This window comes from Artemia sp. Qi Xiang Cuo, chromosome 12 (assembly GCF_049724085.1).
Source record: "Artemia sp. Qi Xiang Cuo chromosome 12, ASM4972408v1, whole genome shotgun sequence".
In the NCBI taxonomy this organism is placed as follows: Eukaryota; Metazoa; Arthropoda; class Branchiopoda; order Anostraca; family Artemiidae; genus Artemia; species Artemia sp. Qi Xiang Cuo.
In genome coordinates this window covers 58283503-58309293 of record NC_142805.1, presented here as the reverse complement: position 1 = coordinate 58309293, position 25791 = coordinate 58283503, and the positions used below count along the sequence as shown (strand labels likewise).

The 25791-nt window shown below is 35.0% G+C and overlaps 1 protein-coding gene across 1 annotated transcript in view; it reads right to left on the bottom strand.

Moving 5' to 3' along the window:
• The window catches only part of LOC148946337 (protein Wnt-7b-like), a 130450-nt gene extending 108003 nt beyond the window's left edge, over positions 1–22447 (bottom strand). Inside the window, exon 1 of the mRNA XM_089097956.1 lies at positions 22357–22447. Coding sequence (XP_088954082.1) covers positions 22357–22403 — 47 coding nt within the window. The 5' untranslated portion in view covers positions 22404–22447. The remainder of the gene's footprint in view (positions 1–22356) is intronic.
• Between the last annotated feature and the right edge of the window lie 3344 nt (positions 22448–25791).

The window sequence follows — 25791 nt, the reverse complement described above, 5'->3', positions numbered from 1 at the left end:
AGTTGAAAGGTCTGGAAACTATGTCTTTGAGAATAACAACCCCCTCACAGCCCTCAGGGCAAGGGTTGTAAATAATACCCTTTGGTCATATAAGGTTTCTATAGAAATCTTTGTCGTAGTCACTTCAAGAAGGGCTCATTCGATTGGAAATTGAAAGGGCTAGTGCCATTTTTAATAGTCGGAAGTGATTGAAGGGCAGCTAACCCTCCTCTCACGCCCACCATTTCCCAAAACACATCCAATCGAAATTTTGAGACAGCAATTTTGTTCAACGTAGTTGAAAGTTCTGGAAATTAGGTTTTTGAGGATGACAACCCCCCCCCCTAGCCCTGGGGGATATAAGGTTTTTATTGAAAGCGTCGTCGTAAAAACTTCAAAAGAGCTCATTCAATTGGAAATTGATAGGGCTAATGTCTTTTTTAATAGTTGAAAGTGATATAAGAGCAACTAACGCCCCTCTCACGCCCACCATTTCCCCAAACACATCCAATAAAAATTTTGAGATAATCATTTTGTTTAACGTAGTTGAAAGTTCTGAAAATTAGGTCTTTGAGGATGACAAACTCCTCAAAGCCCTCAGGGCAAGGGTTATAATTAATGCCCTGAGGGCATATAAGGTGTTTATAGAAAGCGTTGTCGTAGAAACTCAAAAAGGGCTCATTGTATTGGAAATTGAAGGGGCTAGTGCCCTTTTTAATAGTCAAAAGTGATTGGAAGGCTTGACATTTTCAAACAGTTCGTGGTAACGAACTGCAAGTAAGGAGCGACCCGGCTCAATAGTAACGGAAACTGTAAAAACGGGAATTTTGATACCCATAGATACATCAATAGAATCAAATTTTTATGCTGATTTCAAAAATATATAAGTTACATTAAGTTTAGTTCTACCCATCAAAAGTTACGCGCCTCAGAAAATTTCCCCTATTTTCGAAAAAAGGAGGAAACACCCCCAAAAAGTCACAGAACTTTAATGAAAATCATGCCATCGGATTCAGCGTATCAGGAAAATTTGCTACGGAAGTTTCAAGATCATATATGCAAAAATGTGGAATTTTTTATTTTTTATCAGAAGAAAGATCATGGATGCGTGTTTATTTGTTTTTTTGTTTGTTTTTTTCCCCAGGGGTGATCGTATCGATCCAGTAGTCCTAGAATATCGTAAGACGGCTCATTTGAATGTAACTTAAAAGTTCTAGTGCCCTTTTTCAGTGACCAAAAAATTGGAGGGCAACTAGGCCCCCTCCCATGCTCATTTTTTCCCAACGTCACCCAATCTAAATTTTGAGATACCCATTTTGTTCAACACAGTCTAAAATCTAATAAATATGTCTTTAAGGATGAGTTGCCCATTGTTTACATTTAGTATTGGTTAATGGGAAGTATAAAGACGTTTCAGGAGGGATTTCTTTCTAATGGGAGGGGGATGTTAGAGGAGGGGGTTACGGGGGAGGATCCTTCCATGGAGAATGTTTCTTTGGGGAAGGGAGATCTCTATGAAGGTCGCGCCGGATTTCCCAGCATTATTTAATAAACGATCAGAAATTAAACAAAAAAACTAGTTTTTTCAACTGAAAATAAGGAGCAACATTAAAACTTAAAACAAACAGAAATTATTGCATGTATGAGGAGGTTCGCCCCCTAGTCGATACCTCGCCCTTTTCGCTAAAGTATTTTTAGTAGTTTCAAAAAATCTATCTATTCTAATTAACCGGCCTTTGTGATTCAGGGGTTTGTGATTCGAACAAACTTTGAACTTTAGCGTAAAGAGCAAGGTATCGACTAGGGGGCAAACTTCTTAATATACGTAATAAAATATACGAATATAGAAGTTCGTTACGTAAGTTATTTCGTAAGTTACGTCAGAACAAAATTTCGAGAAAGCCATTTAGCCAAAAAAGTAAAATTAATATGCAAAATTTGTTTTAATTATTCATGTACGGGGAGCAAAAATCAAAAACTGTATTAATTTAAAGACGTTCAGAAATTAAATAAAAAAAACAAGTTTTTTTTAACTAAAAGTAAGGAGCGACATTAAAACTTAAAACGAACAGAAATTGTTCCGTATATGAAAGGGACTGTCCACTCCTCAATACCTCGCTCTTAACGCTAAAGTTTGAATCTGTCACACAACTTTATTTTTTAAAACAATAAAAAACTTTAGCTTTTTAAATTGATTTTATTTAAAATAGAATCAATTTTTTACGAAAAACTGCATATTTCATGTTTGATCAATGACGATTGATCAATGACGTCATAATCGTAGGATGTAGCCATGTCGTCTCTTACTATTCCAATTAAGAAAAAGCCATAGGCTTTTTCCTGCTGGTAATTTTTTATCCGGGTTACAGCGGTAGTCCGGGTTGCAGCGGTAGCTAGCAACCTATTAAGAGATGATCACGCCCCATTGTAAAAACTAAAGTAACCCATAACTCCTGAAAAAAAATTCAGATCAAAACAAGAAGTACACTATTAGAGCCGCCTTGTTCAAAACCTCTATATAGCAAACTTACCGTCCCTTGGCTTGAATACAAAGGAAAATATATTGGCGTGAAAATTAAGAAAATTGACTTTAACCACAATATTTTTCACATACGGCATCTTTTTTCTTTCCGTTTGATTTTCCTCCTCAGCTAGCTGGGCACTGGAAAATCATAGAGAGCTGTATAATGGCAAATTTTAAATGAAATTACTACATCTACTCACTTTTTAATTAACCAGACCAATTCCTTATATAATTTTTTGTGTATTAACGACATTATTATCATGTATTATATGTAACTTTTATTTATTAAGTCTTCAATAGTCTAATGGTAAGTGTACCAAAGCTTTACATGGGAGAACACGTGGAAGAATGGGGTTCAAATCCCCGTCCGGGGAACTTTTAACATGTTGAAATAAAAGAAATATCTTTTAAATTTAAAATTTAAAAAAGTAACTCGTTTTATTTAAAACCTAGCTAAAATAATGAAGATAATTTGAATGAACCACAGGGTTCAGTTTAATTGGGCTTGAGTTCGTTCTTTATTTATAATAAAAACCCTGATTACAAACAGGAAAAATCCTACGGCTTTTTCCTGTTTGGAATAGTATGAGACGAGCTTCAGAGAATCAGGCAGCTAGCTAAGTCCAATATCTGCAATTGTTTAGTATCCTAATGATTGTCTTTTAATATAAGACTTAAGCTATTTGAAAATTGTATCCTTGAAAGCCTACGCGATGCAGTGGATAGTGTGTTGGAATTCTGTTCCAAAGGTCACAGGTTCAATTCCTGCCGAAGGCAATTTTTATACATTTGGCTTTTTAAAGTCTAAACAAAACTTCTATTAATAACTACTACACGAGGTCCACTTAACTGACACATTTTATGATGAACTATTTCGATCCTTTATGTAAAACAAAAACAAAAACAGAAAGAAAAAAAGATGCCGTATGTGGAGAATATCGTGGTTAGTCAATTTTCTTGATTTTCAAGCCAATATATTTTCCTCGTTATTCAAGCCATGGGAGAGTAAGTTTGCTATATAGAGCTTTTGGACAAGGCGGTTCTAATAGTGTACTTCTTGTTTTGGTCTGAATCTTTTTTCAGGATTTACGGGTTTCTTTAGTTTTTACTATGGGGCGTGATTGTCTCTTACTAGGTTGCTAGCTACCGCTGCAACCCGGATTTTAAAAATGATTTGTTTTAATTACAAAAGGTTTTGAACCCCATTTATTTCCTATAAAACGAGTCATTGAACAACTCTCTACGATGTTCCAGTGCCAAGCTATACGTGGAGAAAAATAAGGAAAAAAAAGATGTCATTTAGGCAGAATACTGTAGTAGCTGCCACTTTTCTTGATTTTCAAGCAAAAGTATTTCCCTTGCTGTTCAAGCTAAGGGACAGAAAGTTTCATTTATAGTGATTTTAGACAAGGTGGTTCTAATGGTGTACTTTTGGTTTTGATCTGACTCTTTTTTTTAAGGAGTTATGGGTTTTTATATTTCTTAACATTGGACGTGATTGTCTCTTACTAGGTTGCTAGCTACCGATGCAACCCGGGTTGCTAGCTACCACTGCAAACTGTAAACCCGGAAAAAATTGAATACAAACAGGAAAAAGCCTACGGCTTTTTCTTCTTTGGAATAGTAAGAGACGACACTCAAAGAATCAGGTAGCTAACTGAGTCGAATATATGCAATGGTGTGTTCTTGTAATGATCATCTTTTATCTTACTAGGTTGCTAGCTACCGCTGCAACCCGGAATAAAATATTCAAACAGTTCTTTACCACGAACTGTTTGATTACTATAGGCAAGAGATCGTTCTTTAATATAGTTTTACTTACAAATGTGACTAGATGTAGCAATTTCCTTTAAAACAAGCCATTATACAGCTCTCTATGATTTTCTTGTGCCCAGCTAGCTGAGTAGTCAAAAAAAGTGGAAAGAAAAAAAGATGCCGTTTGTGGAGAATATCGTGGTTAAAGTCAATTTTCTTGATTTTCAAACCAATATATTTTCTTTGTTATTCAAGCCAAAGGACCGTAAGTTTGCTGTATAGAAGTTTTGGACAAGGCGGTTCCTATAGTGTACTTCTTGTTTTGATCTGAGCCTTTTTTCAGGAGTTATGGGTTACTTAAGTTTTTACTATGGGGCGTGATCGTCTCTTACTAGGTTGCTAGCTACCGCTACAACCCGGATGCTAGCTACCGCTGCAACCCTCCCAGCCTTATAACTTTTGATGTGTTAGATTAAACCTGATAAAACTTAAATATTTAAGTTCAGCATAAAAATTCAGTTCTTTTGATGTATCTATTGATTGATATTAAAATTTCGTTTTATAGAGTTTCGGTTACTATTGAGAGACTCTTACTATACAATTTTTTACCACGACATGTTTGCAACTCTGATACAGCAGTTATATAAATCCAGTGCCTAGCTAGCTGAGGAGGAAAAAAACGGAAACCAAAAAAGATGCCAGGTATGCAGAATATCGTAATAACTACCACTTTTCTTGATTTTAAAACAAATATATTTTCCTTGTTGTTCCAGCCAAGGGACGGTAAGTTTCCTATGTAGGGGTTTGGGACAAGGCGGTTCAAATAGCGTACTTTTTTTATCTGATTCTAGTAGAGAATGAACTATTGTTTATTATATCTTTTGAATACAAAAATCTTACGAAAACAATGTACATTAGCCTATTATAAGTTTCGTCGTTGGCACTTTAGTTTCCGAGTTGCAGTGGTAGCTATCAACCTAGTAAGAGACGATCACGTCCAATGTTAAGAAATATAAAAACCCATAGCTCATAAAAAAAAGTCAGATCAAAACAAAAAGTACACCATTAGAACCGCCTTGTCCGAAATCCCTGTATAGGAAACTTTCTGTCCCTTGGCTTGAATAGCAAGGGAAATATATTGGCTTGAAAATCAAGAAAGGTGGCGGCTACTACAACATTCTGCCTAAACGGCATAAATTTTTTTTCTTTCTTCTTTCTTTTCCACAGATAGCTTGGCACTGGAACATCGTAGAGAGTTGTTCAATGGCTCATTTTAAAGGAAATTAATTGGGTTAAAAATCTTTTGTAACTAAAGAAAATTATTCCTAAAAGAGAATAAATTTTTACACTAAAAACTGTATTTTGATGTCTTTCCATACTGCATTCTTTTCAAAGATATTTAATTTTTGTACATAACCCGGGTTGCAGCGGTAGCTAGCAACCTAGTAAGAGACGATCAGGTCCAATGTTAAGAAATATAAAAACCCATAACTCTTTAAACAATAGAGTCAGATCAAAACAAAAAGTACACCATTAGAACCGCCTTTTCCGAAACCCCTATACAGAGACTTTCTGCCCCTTGTCTTCAAAATCAAGGGAAATATATTGACTTGAAAATCAAGAAAAGTGGCAGCTACTACAACATTCTGCCTAGACGGGATATTTTTTTTTTCTTTCTTCTTTCTTTTCCACAGATAGCTTGGCACTGGATCATCGTAGGGAGTTGTTTAATGGCTTATTTTAAAGGAAATTAATTGGGTTAAAAATCTTTTTTAACTAAAATAAAATATTTCTAAAAGAGAATAAATTTTCCCACTAAAAACTGCATTTTTGATGTATTTTCATACTGCGGTCTTTTCAAAGATATTTGATTTTTGTACATAAATCATAATCGTATATCAGCGGTAAGATTTGAACCCACGCCTCTAAAGAGACTGGTGTCTAACACCAGAACCTTGGACCCCTCGATCACGCTGCCCCTCAGAATTGTGTATGTGAATCCCGGAGGCAACAACTAAGTTAAAGTTAAGCACGTCTCATACTAGGAAATATCACAAAACTCCTAAACTAAAAGTAGGATGTAAACAAGAGAATAATGTTAGGGTCACCTTGTTTGAAACCGTACTAGATCAATAATGAATGTCGTCATAGTTTTATTAGAGCTATGACGTGAACAGGAAAACACGATATTATGTTGTTATTTCTGAAGACGTCATGAAATAATTTACAATAAGGAACGAAATGTAACCCGTAGTAACTGAAGTATTAAATCAAACAGTTCGTGGTCATAATAAAGAGCTGTGTAATGGCTCATTTTAAAGGAAATTGCTGTATATAGAAACCTTTTGTAATTGACAAATATAATTATTATTATGAAATAAATTTTTATGATATGGTAAAGAACTAACTCAGGCCATAGTAAATAATTTAATTTTGAAAAGAAAGAATTACGGCAGAAGCCTAAATAGTAGCATAAGTAAGCTACACTTCATAAAAACCGTCAACCGGGATTTGAAATCAGACTGCAGGTTTCAAAATCCCAAGTGCTAACCACTACACCAAGAAACTTTCATATACGAAAGAATTTTAACAGTATGTGATAACTTAAAGACCGAACAAGTTTATAAATAAACCAAGTATCTTTTTTATTGTAGTAAATATCGAAGTGGGTATAACGTATTATTTTGTGTTATTGTTGTTGTTTAGACCAGGGCACTTCGTATCGAAGGAGTTGTCGTGGGAACTTCGAAAAGGGCTCATTCGATTGAAAATAGAAAGAGCTGATGCCCTTTTTAATAGTCGAAAGGGATTTGAGGGCAACTAATCCCCCTTTCACACCCACCCACCCGTAATTTGGTATTTTATAAGTTTCGGATGACTCTACAACCATGATCCAGACGATCCCATTTGCCGTCTATAGACCATGTGTTTAAGGGAAGTACATTAAAGAACGACGTATAGTTCATAGTAACTGAAGTATTATGCAGTATCCAGGTTGCAGTGGTAGCTAGCAACCTGGGTTGCAGCGGTAGCTAGCAACCTAGTAAGTGACGATCACGTCCCATAGCGAAAAATAAAATAGCCCTTAACTCCAAAAACTAGAGTCAGAACAAAAACCCGTACACCATTAGAACTACCTTGTCCAATACCTTATATACATCCCCAGACCAACAGACCGATATTCTTATATATTAAAGACAGTCATTAAAACAACAAACCATTGCATATATTGGACTCAGTTAGCTGGGTGATTGTTTGAGGTGTAAACATAGACCAATAAGGGTAGCTAAAGTAAAGGGCATAGGCAAATTGTCTTAAATAATGAAAATTAAAAATAAAAAAGAAACAAAAATGAGTTTAAAAGATACGCGACAGCGGAGTCAAAACGTGCCAAAATTGAAAATGATAGTTATGATAATCGGTTTTGGAATTATGACAGGGATAAGGGCATCAATGCTTACCATACCTTTTGTTAATCAGCCTCTGTTAAAAAAACAAAGGTTCGGAGTTATGTTTTTCATAATGACAAAAGATAAGCCAAGGCAAAACTTAAAGGTCCAATAACAAAAAATCGTAATTTTACAAAGGCGCTAATTCTAATTTAAGCTCATTAAAAATATATAAGGGGTTTTAAAGGCGCCACAAACAATTGAGCTAGCATCAACAGAAATACATATATATATATTTTTTTTAATAGTCTGGAAAACAAGAAAAATACATTCTGGATTTCTTATTTCATCTTTCAATTAAAAAAAAAAACATCCATCTTTGGTAATAGAACTTTCAAAATGCACCAAATCTTCTTCTGTTTTAAAAAATTCTTTAAACGTTTTTAATTGTTCCTTTCTTGCAAATTAGAACTTCGAGTTATGAAACAGCACAGTAAAGAACGAGCAAAAGGAAATCAAGCAACAGAGTCACATAAATATGACATCATATCCATCCCGAAGAAGCACCTTTTCAAAAGATGTACGGGTTATATTCTCCTGTCAAAAGATACGTGTCTACCATCATCTCGTGTATAAAGATACTGTTTTAGTTCAATATTGATTTCATTTTGCAATTATTGGATTTTATTTTATTGTTTTCTTTTGTTATCATAGGCAGCGCAATCGCGCTGCCTAAGTAAAGAACGATGTTGGCACAATGTATTTTTTTTTTTTTTTTTTTTTTTGGTTTCCATACCAGGGCACTTCGTATCAAAGGAGTTGTCGTAGAAACTTCGAAAAGGGCTCATTCGATTGGAAATTGGAGTGGCTAGTGCCCTTTTTAATAGTCGAAAGTGATTGGAGGGCAACTACCTTCCCGCCCCCACGCCACTTTTCCCCCAAATACATCCAGTCAAAATTTTTAGATAGCCATTTTGTTCAGCGTAGTTGATTTCCAGATAGAAAATATGTTTTTGAGGAGGACACTCCCCCAAAACCCTCGGGGCAAGGGTTTTAAGTTATGCCCCGAGAACGATGTTGGCACAATGTATTTATAGTAAAGATCGATGTGGGTACAATGTATTTTTTTTTTTTTTTAGACCAGCTCACTTCGTATCGAAGTGGGCTCATCTTCAAAAAGGGCTCATTAGATTGAGAATAGAAAGGGCTAATGCCTTTTTTAATAGTCGAAAGTGACCATAGGGTAACTAATCCCCTCCCGTGCCCACCCTCCCATTTGCCCATTATGTTTAAAAACTAAATTTTGCCTTAAGATTGAATCAAAATGCACGGTGTTAATGCTAATTCCCAATAAGGCATCTCAGCTAGACCCCGTGGCCGCGCCGGCGGATCGACCGAACGCCGCCGACGAGAGGCCCGGTCGCATGCCGCCGGAGTGTTGTAACGCCGCTGGAACGCCGCAGGCGCGCCGCCGTCGGCAGAGGTGGCGGCGTTCGGTCAACTTTAAATTAATTTTTGGCAATTCTTTATTGCGTCAACCGCAAAGTTGGAGCTTTTCCTTCTCGTGTGGTTTAGTATTTCGATTTTCCTGATTAGAAATCAAGCAGGGCATGCACTATCCCCGAATTTTCGGGTATTTCCCCGAAAATCTATATGTCACCTCGAAAAAAAAAATTGGTTCCCCGAATCCCCGAAAATCACGCAATCACGGTGCCACCCCTAGCGATTTATCACCAGTGACTTTTCCTGCCAAATATTACTTTGCATACCATAATTCTTTACTACTCTCTTGTTCATTAATTTTCGTGTCTTTTGTTACTTTGCATTAAACCAGACAGATGCAATATGCAATTGCAAATATTGCAATATACACAGTTCTTCATATGTTGACAAAAAACATCATTTCGAATGTAGTTTCCCAATCGCTATTTCTAACATCATTTGTAGTCAAGAATTTTATTTTCAAGCTGAATAGAATTATAGAACGAATTCATTACTATACAGCTTCAGCCTTCAGTTGTATTTTGAAATTGATAGCCGACAGTTGTTTCTACAGCTGAATTGTAAGTTTGCAGTATTTTTTTATTTTGCTGTTTTTAGATAAGATTTTCTTAATGTTTAATACCCAATTGTTGAACGCCTGATAGAAAATACAATTTTCTTTCTGAAACTTTTTTTTTTAATTTAAAGCAGAGACGGCATTTTATCAAGGTGGTATCCAGATGGGAAGGGGTTAGTGAGCTATCATATTTAAATGATAATACCTCGATTTTTGTTTCAAAGCAGGGGTTCCAATCAGTTAATTATTTTTTTTTATTTAAAGCAGAGACCGTATCCAATCAAGATAGTATCCATAGGGGTGGAGCATAGGGATTTATTATATTTAAGTGATAGTACCTTGATTTTTTTTTTATTGAAAGCAGGGATGCCAAAAAGTTGAAAAGTTGACAAAAATTAACAAGATTTTCGTGAGTTATACTTGATACAGCACTTGCATGGTGTTATCGTCCAAAGGGAAAGGGACATGCGTTCAACCCGTTTTTTTTTATTGATGAAACGGGTTTAATTTGAAAAAATTCATTCATAAGTACCAGGCAGATTCCCACTAAAACGAATTGGTGTGACGAGCGCAATATTAGCTACACCACCTTATGTTGTACATGAGCGACCGTAACACCCTTTGCCAAGGGTTAAACATGCGTCAACTTGCCAGGTCATAATAAAAGCTGACTAGGTTAGAGGTCCAGGAGAGATTCTTTGGCAGTTGCATGACCTATAGAAATTCGACGTTGCAATATGCTTACGCACCTACAGTGGTTTAAAAATTTCGATCGCCCCACAAATGATGAGCAAAAATATGCACAAATATAACAAATGCAACATTTGGAATATTATAACACTTTTTTTCAAAGCTTTGAAGAAAAGCAAAAAAGGCTAAATACCCCTAACTACGCTTGAAAGCTATTTTAAAAAGAAACTCTATGGAGATTTCCATGGAAATAACCATAGCAGGAGCTTTGAGCCTGGGTGGGATTCAAAGAGGAGTCTTTGAGTATTTTGACCACAGGTGACTTATTTTTGTGACTTTCTTAAATTTGGTAATTTTTGTGAGCATTTGGAAATCAAAGGTTAAACTCAATAACTGATACTAAGTGTCCTAACATTTTGCTTGGATTAAAAGTGACGGACTAGGATGCAAATCTCAACATCTTCCTGGAGCTACTTCAGTCTGCATATTATTTTATTTAATTACATTTAAAACGGATGAGCTTTTTATTTTTTACCAGAAAATAGCTCTCATTTAATTTTTTTCATACAGAATAAACTATTAAGTTTTTTTTGTTTCATTGTAATTGAAGTGTTCTCATGTGAAGTGTTTATCATGTATTTTTTAATTTGATAAATTTACTCCTTTTAGAAGCAGTTTATAATTTGACTGATATTAGGTATTTATCAATTTATAATTTGGAATGAATCCCCAAAAGGAAAAACCGAATAATATCCAAAAGAATAGCCAAAAGCAATTAAAAAGCAGCAGTTCAGCCTTAGATTGCATTACACATATTCTATAACTTAGCAAACAAGCTTTACAATGCAACTGCTTTAAAATTGTTATTAAAAACCAGATCTTAAGGCAGGAAGTCTTTAAGAGAATCCAAAAGAGCAAAAAAAAAAAACAAATGAAGACGAATTCACCCGGTCCAACTTCTTTTAATGGGACAAGAAAGATATAGGCAAAGAGCATTATGAAAAAATTAAGCTTATAAGTTCACAGTTATATTAAAAGTTTTTACCCAGATAACTGACAAATTTTGTGATACGGTATTTGAAGTTTTGTATGCAGTAATGCTCGATGAAAAAATTACTAATTTTGATAATTATTTATGTTAAGAATACATAGCTAATGGCTAGTTCGACAACTTGTAGTATGCAAGTTTTTTGAAGCGTCAAGGCCATTTTTTGTCAGTCTGATTTAAACGTCGATGGATAAATGGCGGTTAAGACCAGTTTCCTGCCAGGGACTTTTGAATTTTTGTGCCTAAAAATATGACTACACTTATGGTAAATGGAAGCGGTGAGGTGAAAAACACTGATGAACACATTAATGTTTGCGGTCAACATTGATCACCCCGGCGGCACGCCACCGACATCTTACTGGCAGCGTGGCGTGGCTTGCTGTTTTTGGCCCCGCCGCCGCCAGTCTTCCCTCATCGACGCGGCGCCGGGGTATAATCTCAGCAGTATCCCAAGAACGAATGTGGATATTATTTTCAAATTTTCGGGGCTATTTCTGCTCTTGAAATTTAACCAAATCAAAATAGAGTAAGTGTATCCAAACTATCAAAGAAAGTAAACAGATTTTTATGGGAATGGTATCAAGTTTTCTATTTCAGGTCAACAAGAGGAGGTATGAAATTAAATTTAACACTACTATTTGTGTCCCGATTTTTAAAAGGGTGTATGCTCTTATAAATGGCCAAACTATAAAGTCTTAAAAAACGAAAATATTTCAAGTATTATTTTCTTTTTCCCTGAAAAGACTATGCCAATATAAAACGAACAATAATTAATCAAAAAAAACTTTTTCATAACTAAGTTTTTCAAAGAAAAGCAAAGAAATCCATTAACCCAAAAATGAGCAAAAATAAAAGCAAATAATCTACCAAGCGTGAAACAACCACAATTCAGTATCGATAAATAAATGAAACCCAAAACGAACAGAAATTAGAATAAATAACCGAGTCGAATTCAAAACGAGCAGAAATTAACATGAGTAGGGCTCAAATCCACTATGCCTTTCCAAGGCCAAAACATAATTTGCACTTTACTGAAAAAAATACAAATGAACGTGCATTGTCAGTTTAATATGCATATACTGATATTTAGTAATCAAAATGTTAATATCATTTGATTTATTAAACTTATAAAATTAAAAACATTTATTTTTTTCAGTAAAGTGCAAATTATGTTCTGGTCTTGGGAAGACATAGGGGTTTTGAGCCCTACTCATGTTAATTTCCTCTCCTTTTCAGTTTGACTCGGTAATTTATTGTAATTTCTGTTTGTTTTTGGTTTCATTTATTTATCGATGCCGATTTGTGGTAGTTTCACGCTTGGTAGATTATTTGATTTTATTTTTGCTCATTTTTGGTTTAATAGAGTTCTTTACTTTTCTTTGAAAAACTTATTTTGTGAAAAAGTTTTTTTAATTTATACTTAAAAAGGCAAAGCAGCCACTCATGAACGATAGAATCACATGTAATCCATAACATTATTGAGGTAACATGGTGCGGATGGGTGAGGGCCACCCCCCTCATGATTTGGGGTGTTGGACTCCTTCCGGTATCAAAAGACACGGACGACTAAGGGCAACAATCGGTGTATGCCTTGAGAAGGATGCTACTCTATCCTTATCGTCGCTCAAACATCTTAGGTCAAAGCACAATAGAGGTCGGTGTGCAGAGGCACCGTTGTCGCTTTATGCACCATCTGAGGTGGGAAGACCTAAGTCCCTCGCTTAAGATATTTAGGGATCCATAATATGTTCAAAAATTGTGTATTCATATTTTACTGATTTATAGGTGGTGGAAGGAATATGGTTGCAGCCGGACCTGGTCCAGTAGGGGGAGGGATCACAGTCCCCATATTCTGACTCCTCAAAACTTAAGCTTATTTTTTCCATGATTTCATCTATTTTAAATGCGTCCTTAAATTTTTTACTTGGTCGTCAAATCCGTCCCTCCACCCTTCTCAAAATGTTTACTTCTGTACTAGAACTTATAATGACACTTTCGAGTAAGGTATATCCCTTTTAAAGTGCGTCAATTGCGTCAATTTAAAATATGTCTTCTTTATTAAATAACTAATGAAAGAGACAACGAAATTACCCCACTCTAGATTTTGAAAATTACCCCCCCCCCCCCCTTTCATATTCGGGAATTAAAGAGTCTGTCCCCCTCTCCTCCTGATAAAGACAATGCTTGTACAATGTGTACCTTATGTTGCAATGCAAATCTAGTTGCCCCTGGAATTACACCCCTCCTTCTGAAATTTTTGCTAACGTGCCCGCACTGTAACAACCTTTCTAGAAACTAGCCTTGATACTTGCAATTACGGACAAGCTCTAACAAACTAAGTGTGAGTCCAGTGAAGGCAAACTAAATCAGAAGGTGATCTCCGCAGGATGCTTACTATAATGCAGGCTCGAAGTGGTCTTTTGTTCTTGTTTAATTGTCAGGCAAGTCTAAATTTCGTGCCGGTCACCGTTGGATGTCTAATTTAAAGCAATAAATTGCTTAATCATGATCTCAATTACGTCATCAATCACCTAGGCTGGAATTTGCAATATGTCATCGGAAATTCATCATCATTTTCATCGCTATCTTTTGTTCATAAGATTACAACTTTTTTTGAGAACTTAATAATTAATGGGCCGTGACAGAGTTGAGTTTTCGGGTGGGCATGAATGTCATATCTTAATGATGACCGACCCCACGCGAGTTAAAGTTCGGAACTCTTTGAAAAGACTATATTCTGCTTAGTCGTGCCATCAAATAAGATTATCTTACTAATCACAGCTCAACCATGATGAAGAAAATCTTTCAGAACAAAAGAAATCATAAGTTTCAAGAGTATTTTGTAGCAAAAAGACATGATTGTTTAAACAGTGTGAGTTAGCCAGAAAAAAATTGGCCACGGCTATAAGACGAAAAGTGATACAATTTCTCAAGGAAGCATTTATAGCAGGGCTTCTATCTTCGATTCTCTGGGGTCTCCCCAAAAATTTCTCCAAGAGAAGGCTGGGCTGAATTCCCCAAAAAATTAACGTTCGTAAATATATAAATTTTAGATATTAATTGTTAATTTTCGTTAACGTTAATTTTGAAGAGATTTGGAGAACCTACTTTTCTTTTTGGGTAGTTCATGGAGACACCGAAAACTTCGGAGATAGTGGAAGCACTGTTTTCCGCGTTTCCCAAAGAGTGCCCGTTTTGAGAAATCAAGAACACCAGGTCATGCATGCCAGGCGTGGCGGAAGTGTTACAAGTATGGCGGAACTACGCAGCATTCTGATATATATACCAGGTGGAAGAAAGTGGGCCCCCCTCAAACATTCCTATATCTTATTATGGTCTGAAGATAATTAGTACGTTCTATTTTTTCTCCCAAATACCTTATAACTTCTTTTCTAAAATACAAAATTGTGTTAAAAAAAAGTGCCAAAATTGTGTGTGTGTTTTTGTTTATTAAAATTATGCTTGTTTTTACTTGGCAGCCAGATTAAAAAGCTTTCTTTTCTGGGGGGGAGTGTGGCATACAAAAAGAACTTTATAAAACGAACCAAAAACTCGTCTATATGAATTTTTTTACTTTTTCGAATCACACACAAATTCGGGGGGAGGGTTCCAACTCAGTAACCCCCCTGGATACAACTGTGGCTATTATTTAATAGTGTATCCCATGGCCTAGATGGAGGAGGAGGAGCGTGCGTAGCAGTATCGGCCTCAGGCGGCTTGGTGTTGCAGTGAGTTGTTACCCGGTTTGAACCCCCCCCCTCCCGAAATGTTTGTCTGACTCATAAAAGCGTAACAAAAATGAATATAAACAAATTTTGTAGGCGTTTTTTTAGTTTTCTTTTGTGTAAACCCCCCCGAAATTTTTTCTGAGTACAACCCCATCCGAAAAAAAATCCCGGGTACGGCCTTGAGGCCTTGTATTCACTCTAAAGACAAAAACTACATAAAAAAATCGGGTAGTACTTGCAAAAATTTGAAACTTTAATGACAAAAAACCGTCCTCAAACCTCCCTCTCATTCAAAGTTCTTAGAGGTTTGACCCTTCCCCACCCCCTAATAAATTGTATACACAACCCAATAAAAGAAGACTGGGTAGTACCTACTACAATTAATATATTTAAAAATATATCTTGATTCGCAAAAGCTGGAGGATTAATGATATGGTGAAGTTACAGTTGATCTAAAAAATCTGCGAACTAGTTCACTATTACTTGTGGCAACTACTTCTGGAATCATTTGCGGAACATAAAGATTGTCTTATGAATGAATGAAGACTGCTGTTACAAGATGTCAGGTGTCTCAGCAAAAATCTATATTCTAGAGGGGGGGGATTTGCAAGAATTCCAAACTAAAAGAGACATTAAAGAATGGCAAAACGTACGGAAGCACGACAATTATAAAGGAAGTCGTATATATCAGGGATTTTCAACTTTTCTAAATTTGTATTGCACATAAATATAAAAGCCAAAATACGTATAAAATTTCACCATTAGAACACCACAATTTTACCATTGGAAAACCAATTATCTTAAGTATCATTATATTTATAGTTATAGAATAAAATTCTCAAGCTCATGTTATATAATTCGATTTATTATTCATTTTTGGATAATTTTTTGATTAATTTTGGACATTTATTTTAATTTCTTCAGTAAAAGTGGTACAACTAAAAATATCCTAATACACCATAAGTGGTGCACATACTACATTTCAGAACCATATCTTAATATTTTGAGGAAGTCAGGTCCAAAGGCCACTCTTGTGTCCATGCCTGCCAAATTAGTAGTACAGTAGCAGCCAAGCTCAGGAAGCCAATTAGCAGATTAGGAACTGAGGAATTAATTTGGGATCATTGTAAAAAACTTGCAATGTGCATGTGTCAGTTATTGAATTGAGAGTAAACTTTCACAAGACATAAATTAAATTTTAGTTTAAAAATTAAAATTGAATTTAACAAAATCATTATTTAATAAAATTGAAACTTAAAATCAATTTAAATAAATGCAATTAAATTTTAATTTAATAAAGCTTAAATTAAACATAATTAAATAAAATAAAAAATTCATTTAATTTATATATTTTTAAAATTAAATTTAAAGTTTAAAGAGCAAGACTCCACAAGTACTTTAAGATTTTATTATATTCATTTGAATATACCCATGACGTTCGCTAAAATATAGAACTTGAACAAATTTTGCTAAAAGCAAGTGTTTCAAGTTATAATTTGCAATTTGTTTGACTTTTGCCTTTTCTGGGAGCAAATAACTTCAGGTTTGAGGCATTGAAAATATTTTCTCTATAAATAACCTTTTCCCTTTTTCCTAGAATGTAAGAAAAACTTGTGTTATTTCAACTTTTTATTTTGGTGGATGTATTCTATTTAGTTATTTTTTCTAAGCCTATTGTGTTGTATTTTTTCCAAGTAAATCGGTGCTCTGTTTGATCTGCTGGAGTGGTTTTTTAGTTTTTAATATTTATTTTATTGATTTTGACGGAAATAAATAAATATTTTTCTTTCTGAGGTATGCTAAATACCTGTCAATTCTTACTTAGATCACAGACCAGCCACATTTACAAACACTATTGATTCTAAAAAATCATCAAAAACAAAAGCCACCAGTTATTTATTTAACTCAGTTATGTTATTATCCTCCCTTTCATTTGAGGGATTACTCAATTTCTGATCCCTTGTGAACATTGCAGAGCATCACTTGTGCCTCCTCCCGTGTCATACATCCAGGGACGTAGTTCCAGCATTTTTATTGAGGGGGCAAAAAAGTTCCACATCCAGAGAGTCAAGGGGCATGGGCTATATAAAAGCTTTTTCCAAACTTTTTTTTTGGAGGGGGGGCAACTGCCCCCCCCTTGCCACCCCCCAACAATGCCACTGCATACATCCGCCGTGCATCAGTCCCCTTTCGCAAAGTTTATAAGTTTGTGTCCTGCACTATCTCCAGATATGTTTTCATAACTTGCCTGCAATCTGTGTTTTTGATAAATACAGCTTATAGTTCGATTATAACTATTTAGATTTTTTTTTTTTTTTTAGCCGAATTTTTGTGCATAATTTAAAACTACCTTCAAATTTTTCTTATTACACCAATTTTTTATTATTTTACTTGCTGGAATTTTAGTGCTTAAAACTTGTTTATATAACACCCTTCACTAGTAATGTATATTAGAAATATTTATCATAAGCCTGTTTTCAGTTTTAAGAGTTTAGCGTCGCCCCTTTTTCGAAATACTGAAAATAAATACCTCCAGTCATTTGATGAAAGAAGAAAAAAGTAGTTTTTTACACCAGAGAAAATATTAACGCGCTAATGAGAATACCGCTGCATTATCAAGGTATAGGCTACACTTCATACTTCTCTATTATCAATGACTACGTTACTCGACATATGATTATAGTAATTTTGTCATCAATATAACTGCTAAGAAAGATGATTACCTACATGAGATATTGTATGCAAATAAAGGGAAAATATTCTTTGGAATAGAATAGGCTGTAAAAGTATAGAGCAGTTTAATAAATTAGCAGTTGTTTATCAAAGGACGGAGGGGGGGGGGTAAGATCATGCCCAATATTGACTTTTGACTATCTTACCCGAAAAACCTTGAGAAATCTTGAGATCCGTTTCCCCAGAAATCTTTTTTTCCATGTAATTTGCCTGTTTTAGGCAGTGTATTCTACTTTGTCTCAAAACTTTGGATTCGAGTTGAAATATTCAGGGGGGGCTGCTAATTTTGGCTTGAGGGAAGATGGAAAAGAATTTTTCTTTCATCTTCGCAAAAGAGTTTGCTGCACTGTTTGTTTTTCTTTTTATAACTATCGTCTGACAGGTTTTTCGGCCAGTTCTAACAACCTAACAACCTAGTCTACGACCTCATTTATTTTTACAGAATTTATTTCACTAGAAATTTAGGCACAGGTTTATCCTGTGAAAGCCTTCTGGATTGATCTCTGTTTGGCAATGCAGGGCCCGGGGCTCTATCTAGCTGTTCCATGGGCTCTTACTGCGTGGAGATTTTGGATTGGTGTCTCCAAATACCGTTGAGATGAAGAACAAGACATTAAAGTTCAATGACAAAATGAAAATAACGGCCAACCTTTGCGGCCCAATTATTATGATAAAAGAATCCATGATCAGTGAATTTTTTGGATCATCCAGGGGACATGGGGTCTTAATTAGCAACCCCTGAAACTAAAAATAAGTTTCTATGCTGAAAACCGTTATCAGGCAAGACGGTTATTTATAGCACAGATGTTTACCTTTTTGAATCTTATGGCCAACCTGTCTCAATGGCCCCGTCTCAGTCATTCGGTGGCAGGATGATCCCTTCAGTGGTCAAATTGGTCCCAGTGGTTGAAGGAGCGAAAAAAAATCACTTTTTTAGGCTTGAGGTACATCATTATGATGTACCTCATTATGAGGTACAATTTTCTGCAATATTTTCTGTTGAATAACCAAATTTGAATTCAATTCCAAATACGAGAGTATTTTCAGGAAGGTAATTGGCTAATAGAATTAATGTCTTTTGATGTAGGGTTTTTCTTTTAGAATGCGGATAATGTAATCTAAAATATTACATTCCTAGGTTTAATCGTGGATATATTATGATGTAAAACATTGAATTATAGGGGGGTACAATTAAAAGTAAAATTTAGGGTGGAAATGGCCCTAGATTTACTCAGACATTTCTCAGGACTGAATTTGTTGCAATTATAGGTATTAATAATCATTTTACATTGAACAGTTTTAATTGTCGATGTCAATAGTAAATTTGATTTTTGAAAGTATAGTATCATGACTAGTTTGTTACTTTTATCCGCCAAAAGGTAAAAAAAACTGATCCTACTCTGCCTTTGAGTTCGTAACGAACCCGACCCGGCCTATAAAAATGCTTTGGGCTGGTTTGGGGAAAAATACATTTTTGTAAATTTTATTTCTTTAAAGAATATGTCTATTTGTAGTATATTTGTTTAATTGTTGTACTAGCATTAGTGTATTTTTTATGTAGATGCTATACGTACAATAAGGTTCAAGAAAAACTCTAAGATTCCACGTAAAAATATTTTGTGGGTAACCAAATATAATGTAAATTATATATGATATATCTTATCGTGCAGATTAACAACTTAAATTTACGTGTTTTTATCGAAGCAAATGTTTTTATAATGTCTTCATATGGAAGCTTCGAAGCCCTATTATGGCCTATGGATTATGCTAAAGTGTGTCAACCGCTGCTTGGCCATCCTATTTCTTAGCTAATTTTTATTTAACCTAAATTTGTTGAAGCTTCTTTCATTAGAAGGAACTGTAACAGCCATAGCTCAATGCATCTTCATGGCAAAAGATGCCACGCTCCAGAGCTGGGAAATTAGGGTTCGAATTTTATTCGATCAGATCAAAAAGTTACCTTACGAGCCGGGGCCCACTACGAACCATTGCCCAGGGCAGGCAGCCCCCTTACCCCCTTGATCCATCCTTGGAATGAAATTATCTTTTTGTAGGATATTTATTTATTAATAACTCTTTATCAATAATATTTAAAAATAATTATTAAAAAAAATGTTAAAAAATTGTTAAAAAATAGCGATATTCAAAAATTAAGTTACTAATAACTTATTAATTAATAAATTATTTATTTATTTATTACATATTTTTTATTTCCGTCCATGATAAAGAAGCTTTAAAAGCAAAACTAATGCAAATCTTCATAAAAACCCAAGATTAAATTACAAAGGCTTGAATTCCTTTATTTCACTATCAATTTACCCCTAGAAACTCTCCTAAATTCATTTTCCATAAGGAAATATCCAGAACTGAGTGAAGATGCATGATAATATAGAAGTTCGGACAAAAATGAACCTCACTTTAAGAAAGTTAAAAAGAAATCATGGCCATCAAGGCCCATTTGCATAACAAGGAGCTTTTGGGCCCATGGCCTCTACAAATCTTTGGATGTTACTATTTTTCCATATTTCCATGCAACTAATCTATTTTGATATTACTCATTACCCTTCTCCCACCCACTTCATCCGTGAGGACAGGGTTTCCGGTCCTAGCAGCATTGGTTATTTGGTTTGGAATGGGGGTCAGTGGCTTGACTCTATAAGCTTGGCTGGAGTCCTAATGGACTCTAAATGAACTCTTAGGCCAAGTCCTAAGAGGACTTGGCTTGGCCCAGTCCTAAATGGGCACAACGAGAAATCTGGGGATGGGAGACAGGAAGGGTGTGCAAAAGCAGAGGATGGCTTGCACCCCCCCCCCTTGCACTTTCTGGCTGAAGGGCCATGAGACGGAGATCGGCACCGCTGGTAGAGATTGCAAATCCAGTTCCATATTCTTTACCTTTATCCCACACACAAAAAATTAACACTCGATATATGCCCTAGTACCTCCTTTCCTTGAAAGAAATCGTTTATAAGGTCTTAATTTCTAAAGGAAACGTGAAGATCAGTGTTAATTCATGATCAATTATTTACTATAGTTATGGCTAATGCTATACTACCAGTAATTATTGAGTACCACATGATTAGTGAATAGTACCATTGATGAAGGGTGCATCCAATATTTTTTTACAAGGGGTGAAGGTACAAAAATAAATTTAAAAACGTATAAAAAATTTGTTTATATATATATTTTTTCTATGTTTTTACGAGTTGGGCCGAAGTTTTGGTCGTGGGGGAGTAGAACCATGTACCCCCCTGGATATGCCCTTGCCATTGATTACTGATATATCAGTAAAATTGCTATATTTGATGAGTAAAACAACCGTAAGTAAAAAAATAATTTCAGATAATCCCTCCTCCTTATGTCATAAACGTACTTATAATAAGCGCTGATCTCTTGAATTCCCCCTTGAAAACTTCAAGAGGTCTTACCAGTGGAATGCTTTCGTTAAAGCACGTTAAAAGAAGTGACACACAAAACAAGCGTGTAGCGCGTTCCCGACCCACTATAGCGTATTGTGTGGGACCAGCCCCAGCCCCCCCGAATCTTTTTTTTGAATGTTCAGTATATACGATGAAAATTCTTCTCGCAAGTGTTTAAACTCTATTCCCTTTATTTTTCCATTGAATGCTTCCGGAAGTGTCCCCCGTAGGATTTTTTTTTCGCAAAAACACACTAGAAGAGGTTATTTAGCACATAAGACAAAAAAATAATGATACATTTGAAACTCACCTCTCTTTCCGTGTGCCTCAGATATTTTTTTGAATATATGACATTTACGATTAAAATTCTACTCGCAAGTATTTAACTCATATTCCCTATGCTTGTTTCCTTGGAAACTTCCGGGGAATTCGGTACTTGGGCACTATATGGGCCTTTACAAAGAAACCAGTCACGACCAGTTACCAAAGAAACCAGTTACGTATTTAATATATGCTTTGCGTTACCCCCCCCCCTAATGTGCAAATATATAGCCCAAATTTGTTTATAAACGATTGTATATTCATCCTATTTTATTTCCTTAACATTAACCAAACTTGACTTTTTAGATAGGCCCATATAATGCCCAAGTACCGGGGATTCTTATCCAAAGGGAACTTTTTGCAAAAACACACTAAATGAGGTTACATAACACATAAGGTTAATTCATCCTCCCATCCTCTAAATTTTTTACATTTAAGATTACAATCAGTGGCGGATACAGAGGGGGGCGAGGGTGTGCGAGCCCCCCCCCTAAGGTATTGTAATTTACTTAATTAACGCAAGATTGTGATAATTATACTTGCTCCTAACACAGGTTTATCGGATCAAGCTATTTTACGCCCCCTCCCCCCCCCTAAGAAAAATCCTGGATCCACCCCTGATAACAATCCTTGTCATAAGCTTAAAAAACCAGTTAGCTTATAACCAAACAATTACTGCTTAATTAAAACATTTTGGTACGGTTGGCCTACCTGATAAAAGAAATAGCCATAAATACAAAAATAATTTCAATCTTCATTATGTCACTAAACTATGTTACTACAGCTATATCCATTCCTTATAAAGATATCCTCAATCCACCCCTATCGATGAAATATACCGTATTTTAACACTTCTTCAGCTGCTGGAACAGTGTTGCACTACCAATCCTCTGGCTCCGCCCTTAATGCTCCTATCGAAGTACCGTAGGACCAATAGGAATCAAGTAAATTTCAGAAAAGATTTATCTCTGTGTGCATAAAGAGTTAATCAAAATTCGCGCTTTGATAAATACATTCTTTTTTTGACCTGAGAAAAGTTCATGATATTAAATGATTTAATTAAAAATTGCGTTGGTATTTAGCAGAGGCGAAAATTGTTATTTTGATGTATTACGTTGCTCGTCTACTCGTGAATCAATGTCGTTAAGGTCAGAGAAGAATTAGTAAAGACTTTGGTTTCATTTCGGAAGATGAAGATGTAAATTCTATTCCAGACGGAATGAAATACTTCTATAAGTCAAATATCCGTCTAATGAAAGAATTTTGTTTTTTTAAATTGATACATTTTTAACTCAAAGGATTTTGTAGCATTTCTCTTAAGATGAAATTTGGAAATTGACCTGATTTACTTAACTTTTTTTTTTTTTTTACAATAAGTATTGTCAATAGCTGTAAAGATTTTCTTGGTAGAGACATTTCCAATATCATCGTATACCGTATTTCTTCGAAGATCCGTTTTCAAGTAGCCCGTGATGATTCTGCTGAACAAATATGGCTAATATTAATTACACTGTTTGATGGAAATATAAGTTCAAAAGACATTGAAGACTTGAAGTTTCTCTAATATTGTTTTTTTCTTAAATTAATCCAGTGCTAAAAAGAAGTTAGACGTTAATTCATGGAATGTATGAGAGGCGGGGGGGGGGGGCAAGTATATATTTCAAATCAAGGAGAAGGTAATTTTGTGGTTTTTTTCATCATTTTTCCAATAAAAATACGCAAAAAATTCAATGAAAAAAATTATTTTTCAAAATCTTAAAGAGCAAGGGGCAAGTATATTTTTCAAATCAAGGAGAAGGTAATTTTTTTTTTACTTTTTCCAATGAAAATACACAAAAAATTCAATGAAAAAAATATGATTTTTCAAAATCTAAAAGAGCAAGAAATCTTTTGTGATGGGCAAATGCACCTTCCATCGATTGACACCACTTATTTATACTGTGAAGCTCAAATTATCAATCATGTGTAATTTGTGTATAGGTAATAGCTACCACTAGGACCCTACCAATATCCCTAGACTTTTGGAAAAAAATCAAACTTTTTTGGAAATGGTTTGGAAAAAATTCGAAGATTTTAAATCATAGTAATGCGCATACTTAATAAATGTTTGAGAATAAATTTTAATCCATGTACTGATCTCAAAAATCTGGAATGAAATATAAGATCTTAAGGAAAATCACAAGGTGGGGCAACCTTCGTGAGGATAGTTAGCCCTTCAAGTGTTATCAACCGGCAACGAAGCTTCATATGATAAAGCGTAGCCATTGATCATGCACTAATATAAGCATATTGTAAATATATTATAATTATACTAAATTGTATAGAAGTAAAATATAAATTACACTTCTTAGAGATCATTAAAAACTGTCCTCGGTTCGTTGGTTTTTATTTTTACCACAAACCGAATTCTTAAATTAATTATATACAGAAAGGTATGGTATTTGAAGTATCAAAATTGGCCCAGTAGTTAAGCAACTTTTTATAGATCTTATTCAACTACAATCAATTAGTCATCATAGTTGCAATTACTAAAAGGGAAAAAATAAGATAGGTCAATACAACTAGAATAGAGCTGTCAAGAAGCTTTCAACAGTGGAGCTGATAAAAAAGATAGAGGCTATCTATCCTACCTTGGGGCTTGTACTGCATCATTGAATCTAATAAGCAATAACTTATTAGATACTTGTCGCGTATGATATTCTTTTCCCACGGTATGTTATAAAAGCGAGTGTTTGATTGCATCGATATATAGCGATAGAGTGTCGATTATCCCTCAAATTGACTAAACTTCGTCAGGGTGGTAATTTTGTTTTTAAGATACTCATGTCTTTGGTAGTATAGAGATAGAATAAAGATATGTAAATAACGTGAGAATTACTCGAAGACACTAAGCAGTTAAGAATAAGTGTCTTAAAACCACCTTTTTAGATACTGTACTCCAATTTTTTATTCTTCAAAATGACTATCCCTATGTATCGATTTCATCGATATATAGCGACAAAGTGTCGATTTCCCCTCAAATTGACTAAATTTCATCAGGCTGGTAATTTGTTTTGAAAATAGGCCTACTCTAGTCTTTGGTAGTATAGAGATAGAATAAAAATAAGGTACCTGTGTGCACTGGACTTCTATAATTCAGGCTAAATATTTGCAAATTAGAGGGGGGGGGTAAAGTATCTTGACAGCGTGAAGTTAGAAAACATTTCTTACTTCATAATATGCAGAATAATTGTAGCTAAAACAATTTGCATGCAGACCCGCTATACTTTGACCCCACCCCTCGCCCCCCTAATGTGCAAATATATAGCCCAAGTTTGTTTCTAAAGTATTATATTTTCATCATATTTTGGTATATTTCATTAGGATTAACCTAACTTCACTTTTCGAGTGTACACCATTATGTACCCCAGTATCAAAAATAATTAATTTCTTAGTAATTCTTAGACCAATAATAATATTTATAAATAATAAATAATAGCATTTCTTAGACCACACTGACTTTCTATTTACAAAATTTAATAAAAGATCTAATAAATTTAATAAATGACAATATAGAGAGAGAAACGGGTATAATATTTGAAAAAAGGCAGTGGAACAAAACAGAGAAAAAAAACAACACACTTTAAATAATAGAGACCTTTAAACACACTTTAAATAATAGAGAATGTTTACCCATGAGTCTGGTCATTGGTGATAGAGCTGTGGAGGGTGAGCTTAATGTCCAAGAGGCATTCACTTCATTCTTCGCTAATATTGGTAAGAATATTACTTCTACAGTTACTTTGTCTCGGCCTAAGCCGGACTTTAGATCTTACCTCGGCCCGTCTTGTGTTAAGTCTTTGTTTCTAGAGCCAGTAACAGTAAGTGGAATTGCTAAAATTGTTAATGGCTTGTAAAACTCGTCCTCATCTGGGCCAGACTCTATCCCTCAGGGCCGTATCCAGGATTTTTGTTCAGGGGGGGTTTTACTAATTTTTGACTTTTTGGGGGGGGTTTTACTAATTTTTGACTCAGTTTTCGACTAATTTTACTGATTTTTACCTAGGTTTTACTAATTTTTGACTTATTTTTGAGTCGGTCAAAAAATTTCGGGTGGGGGGGGGGTTCAAACCGGGTAACCCCCCCCCCCCCTGGATACGGCCATGC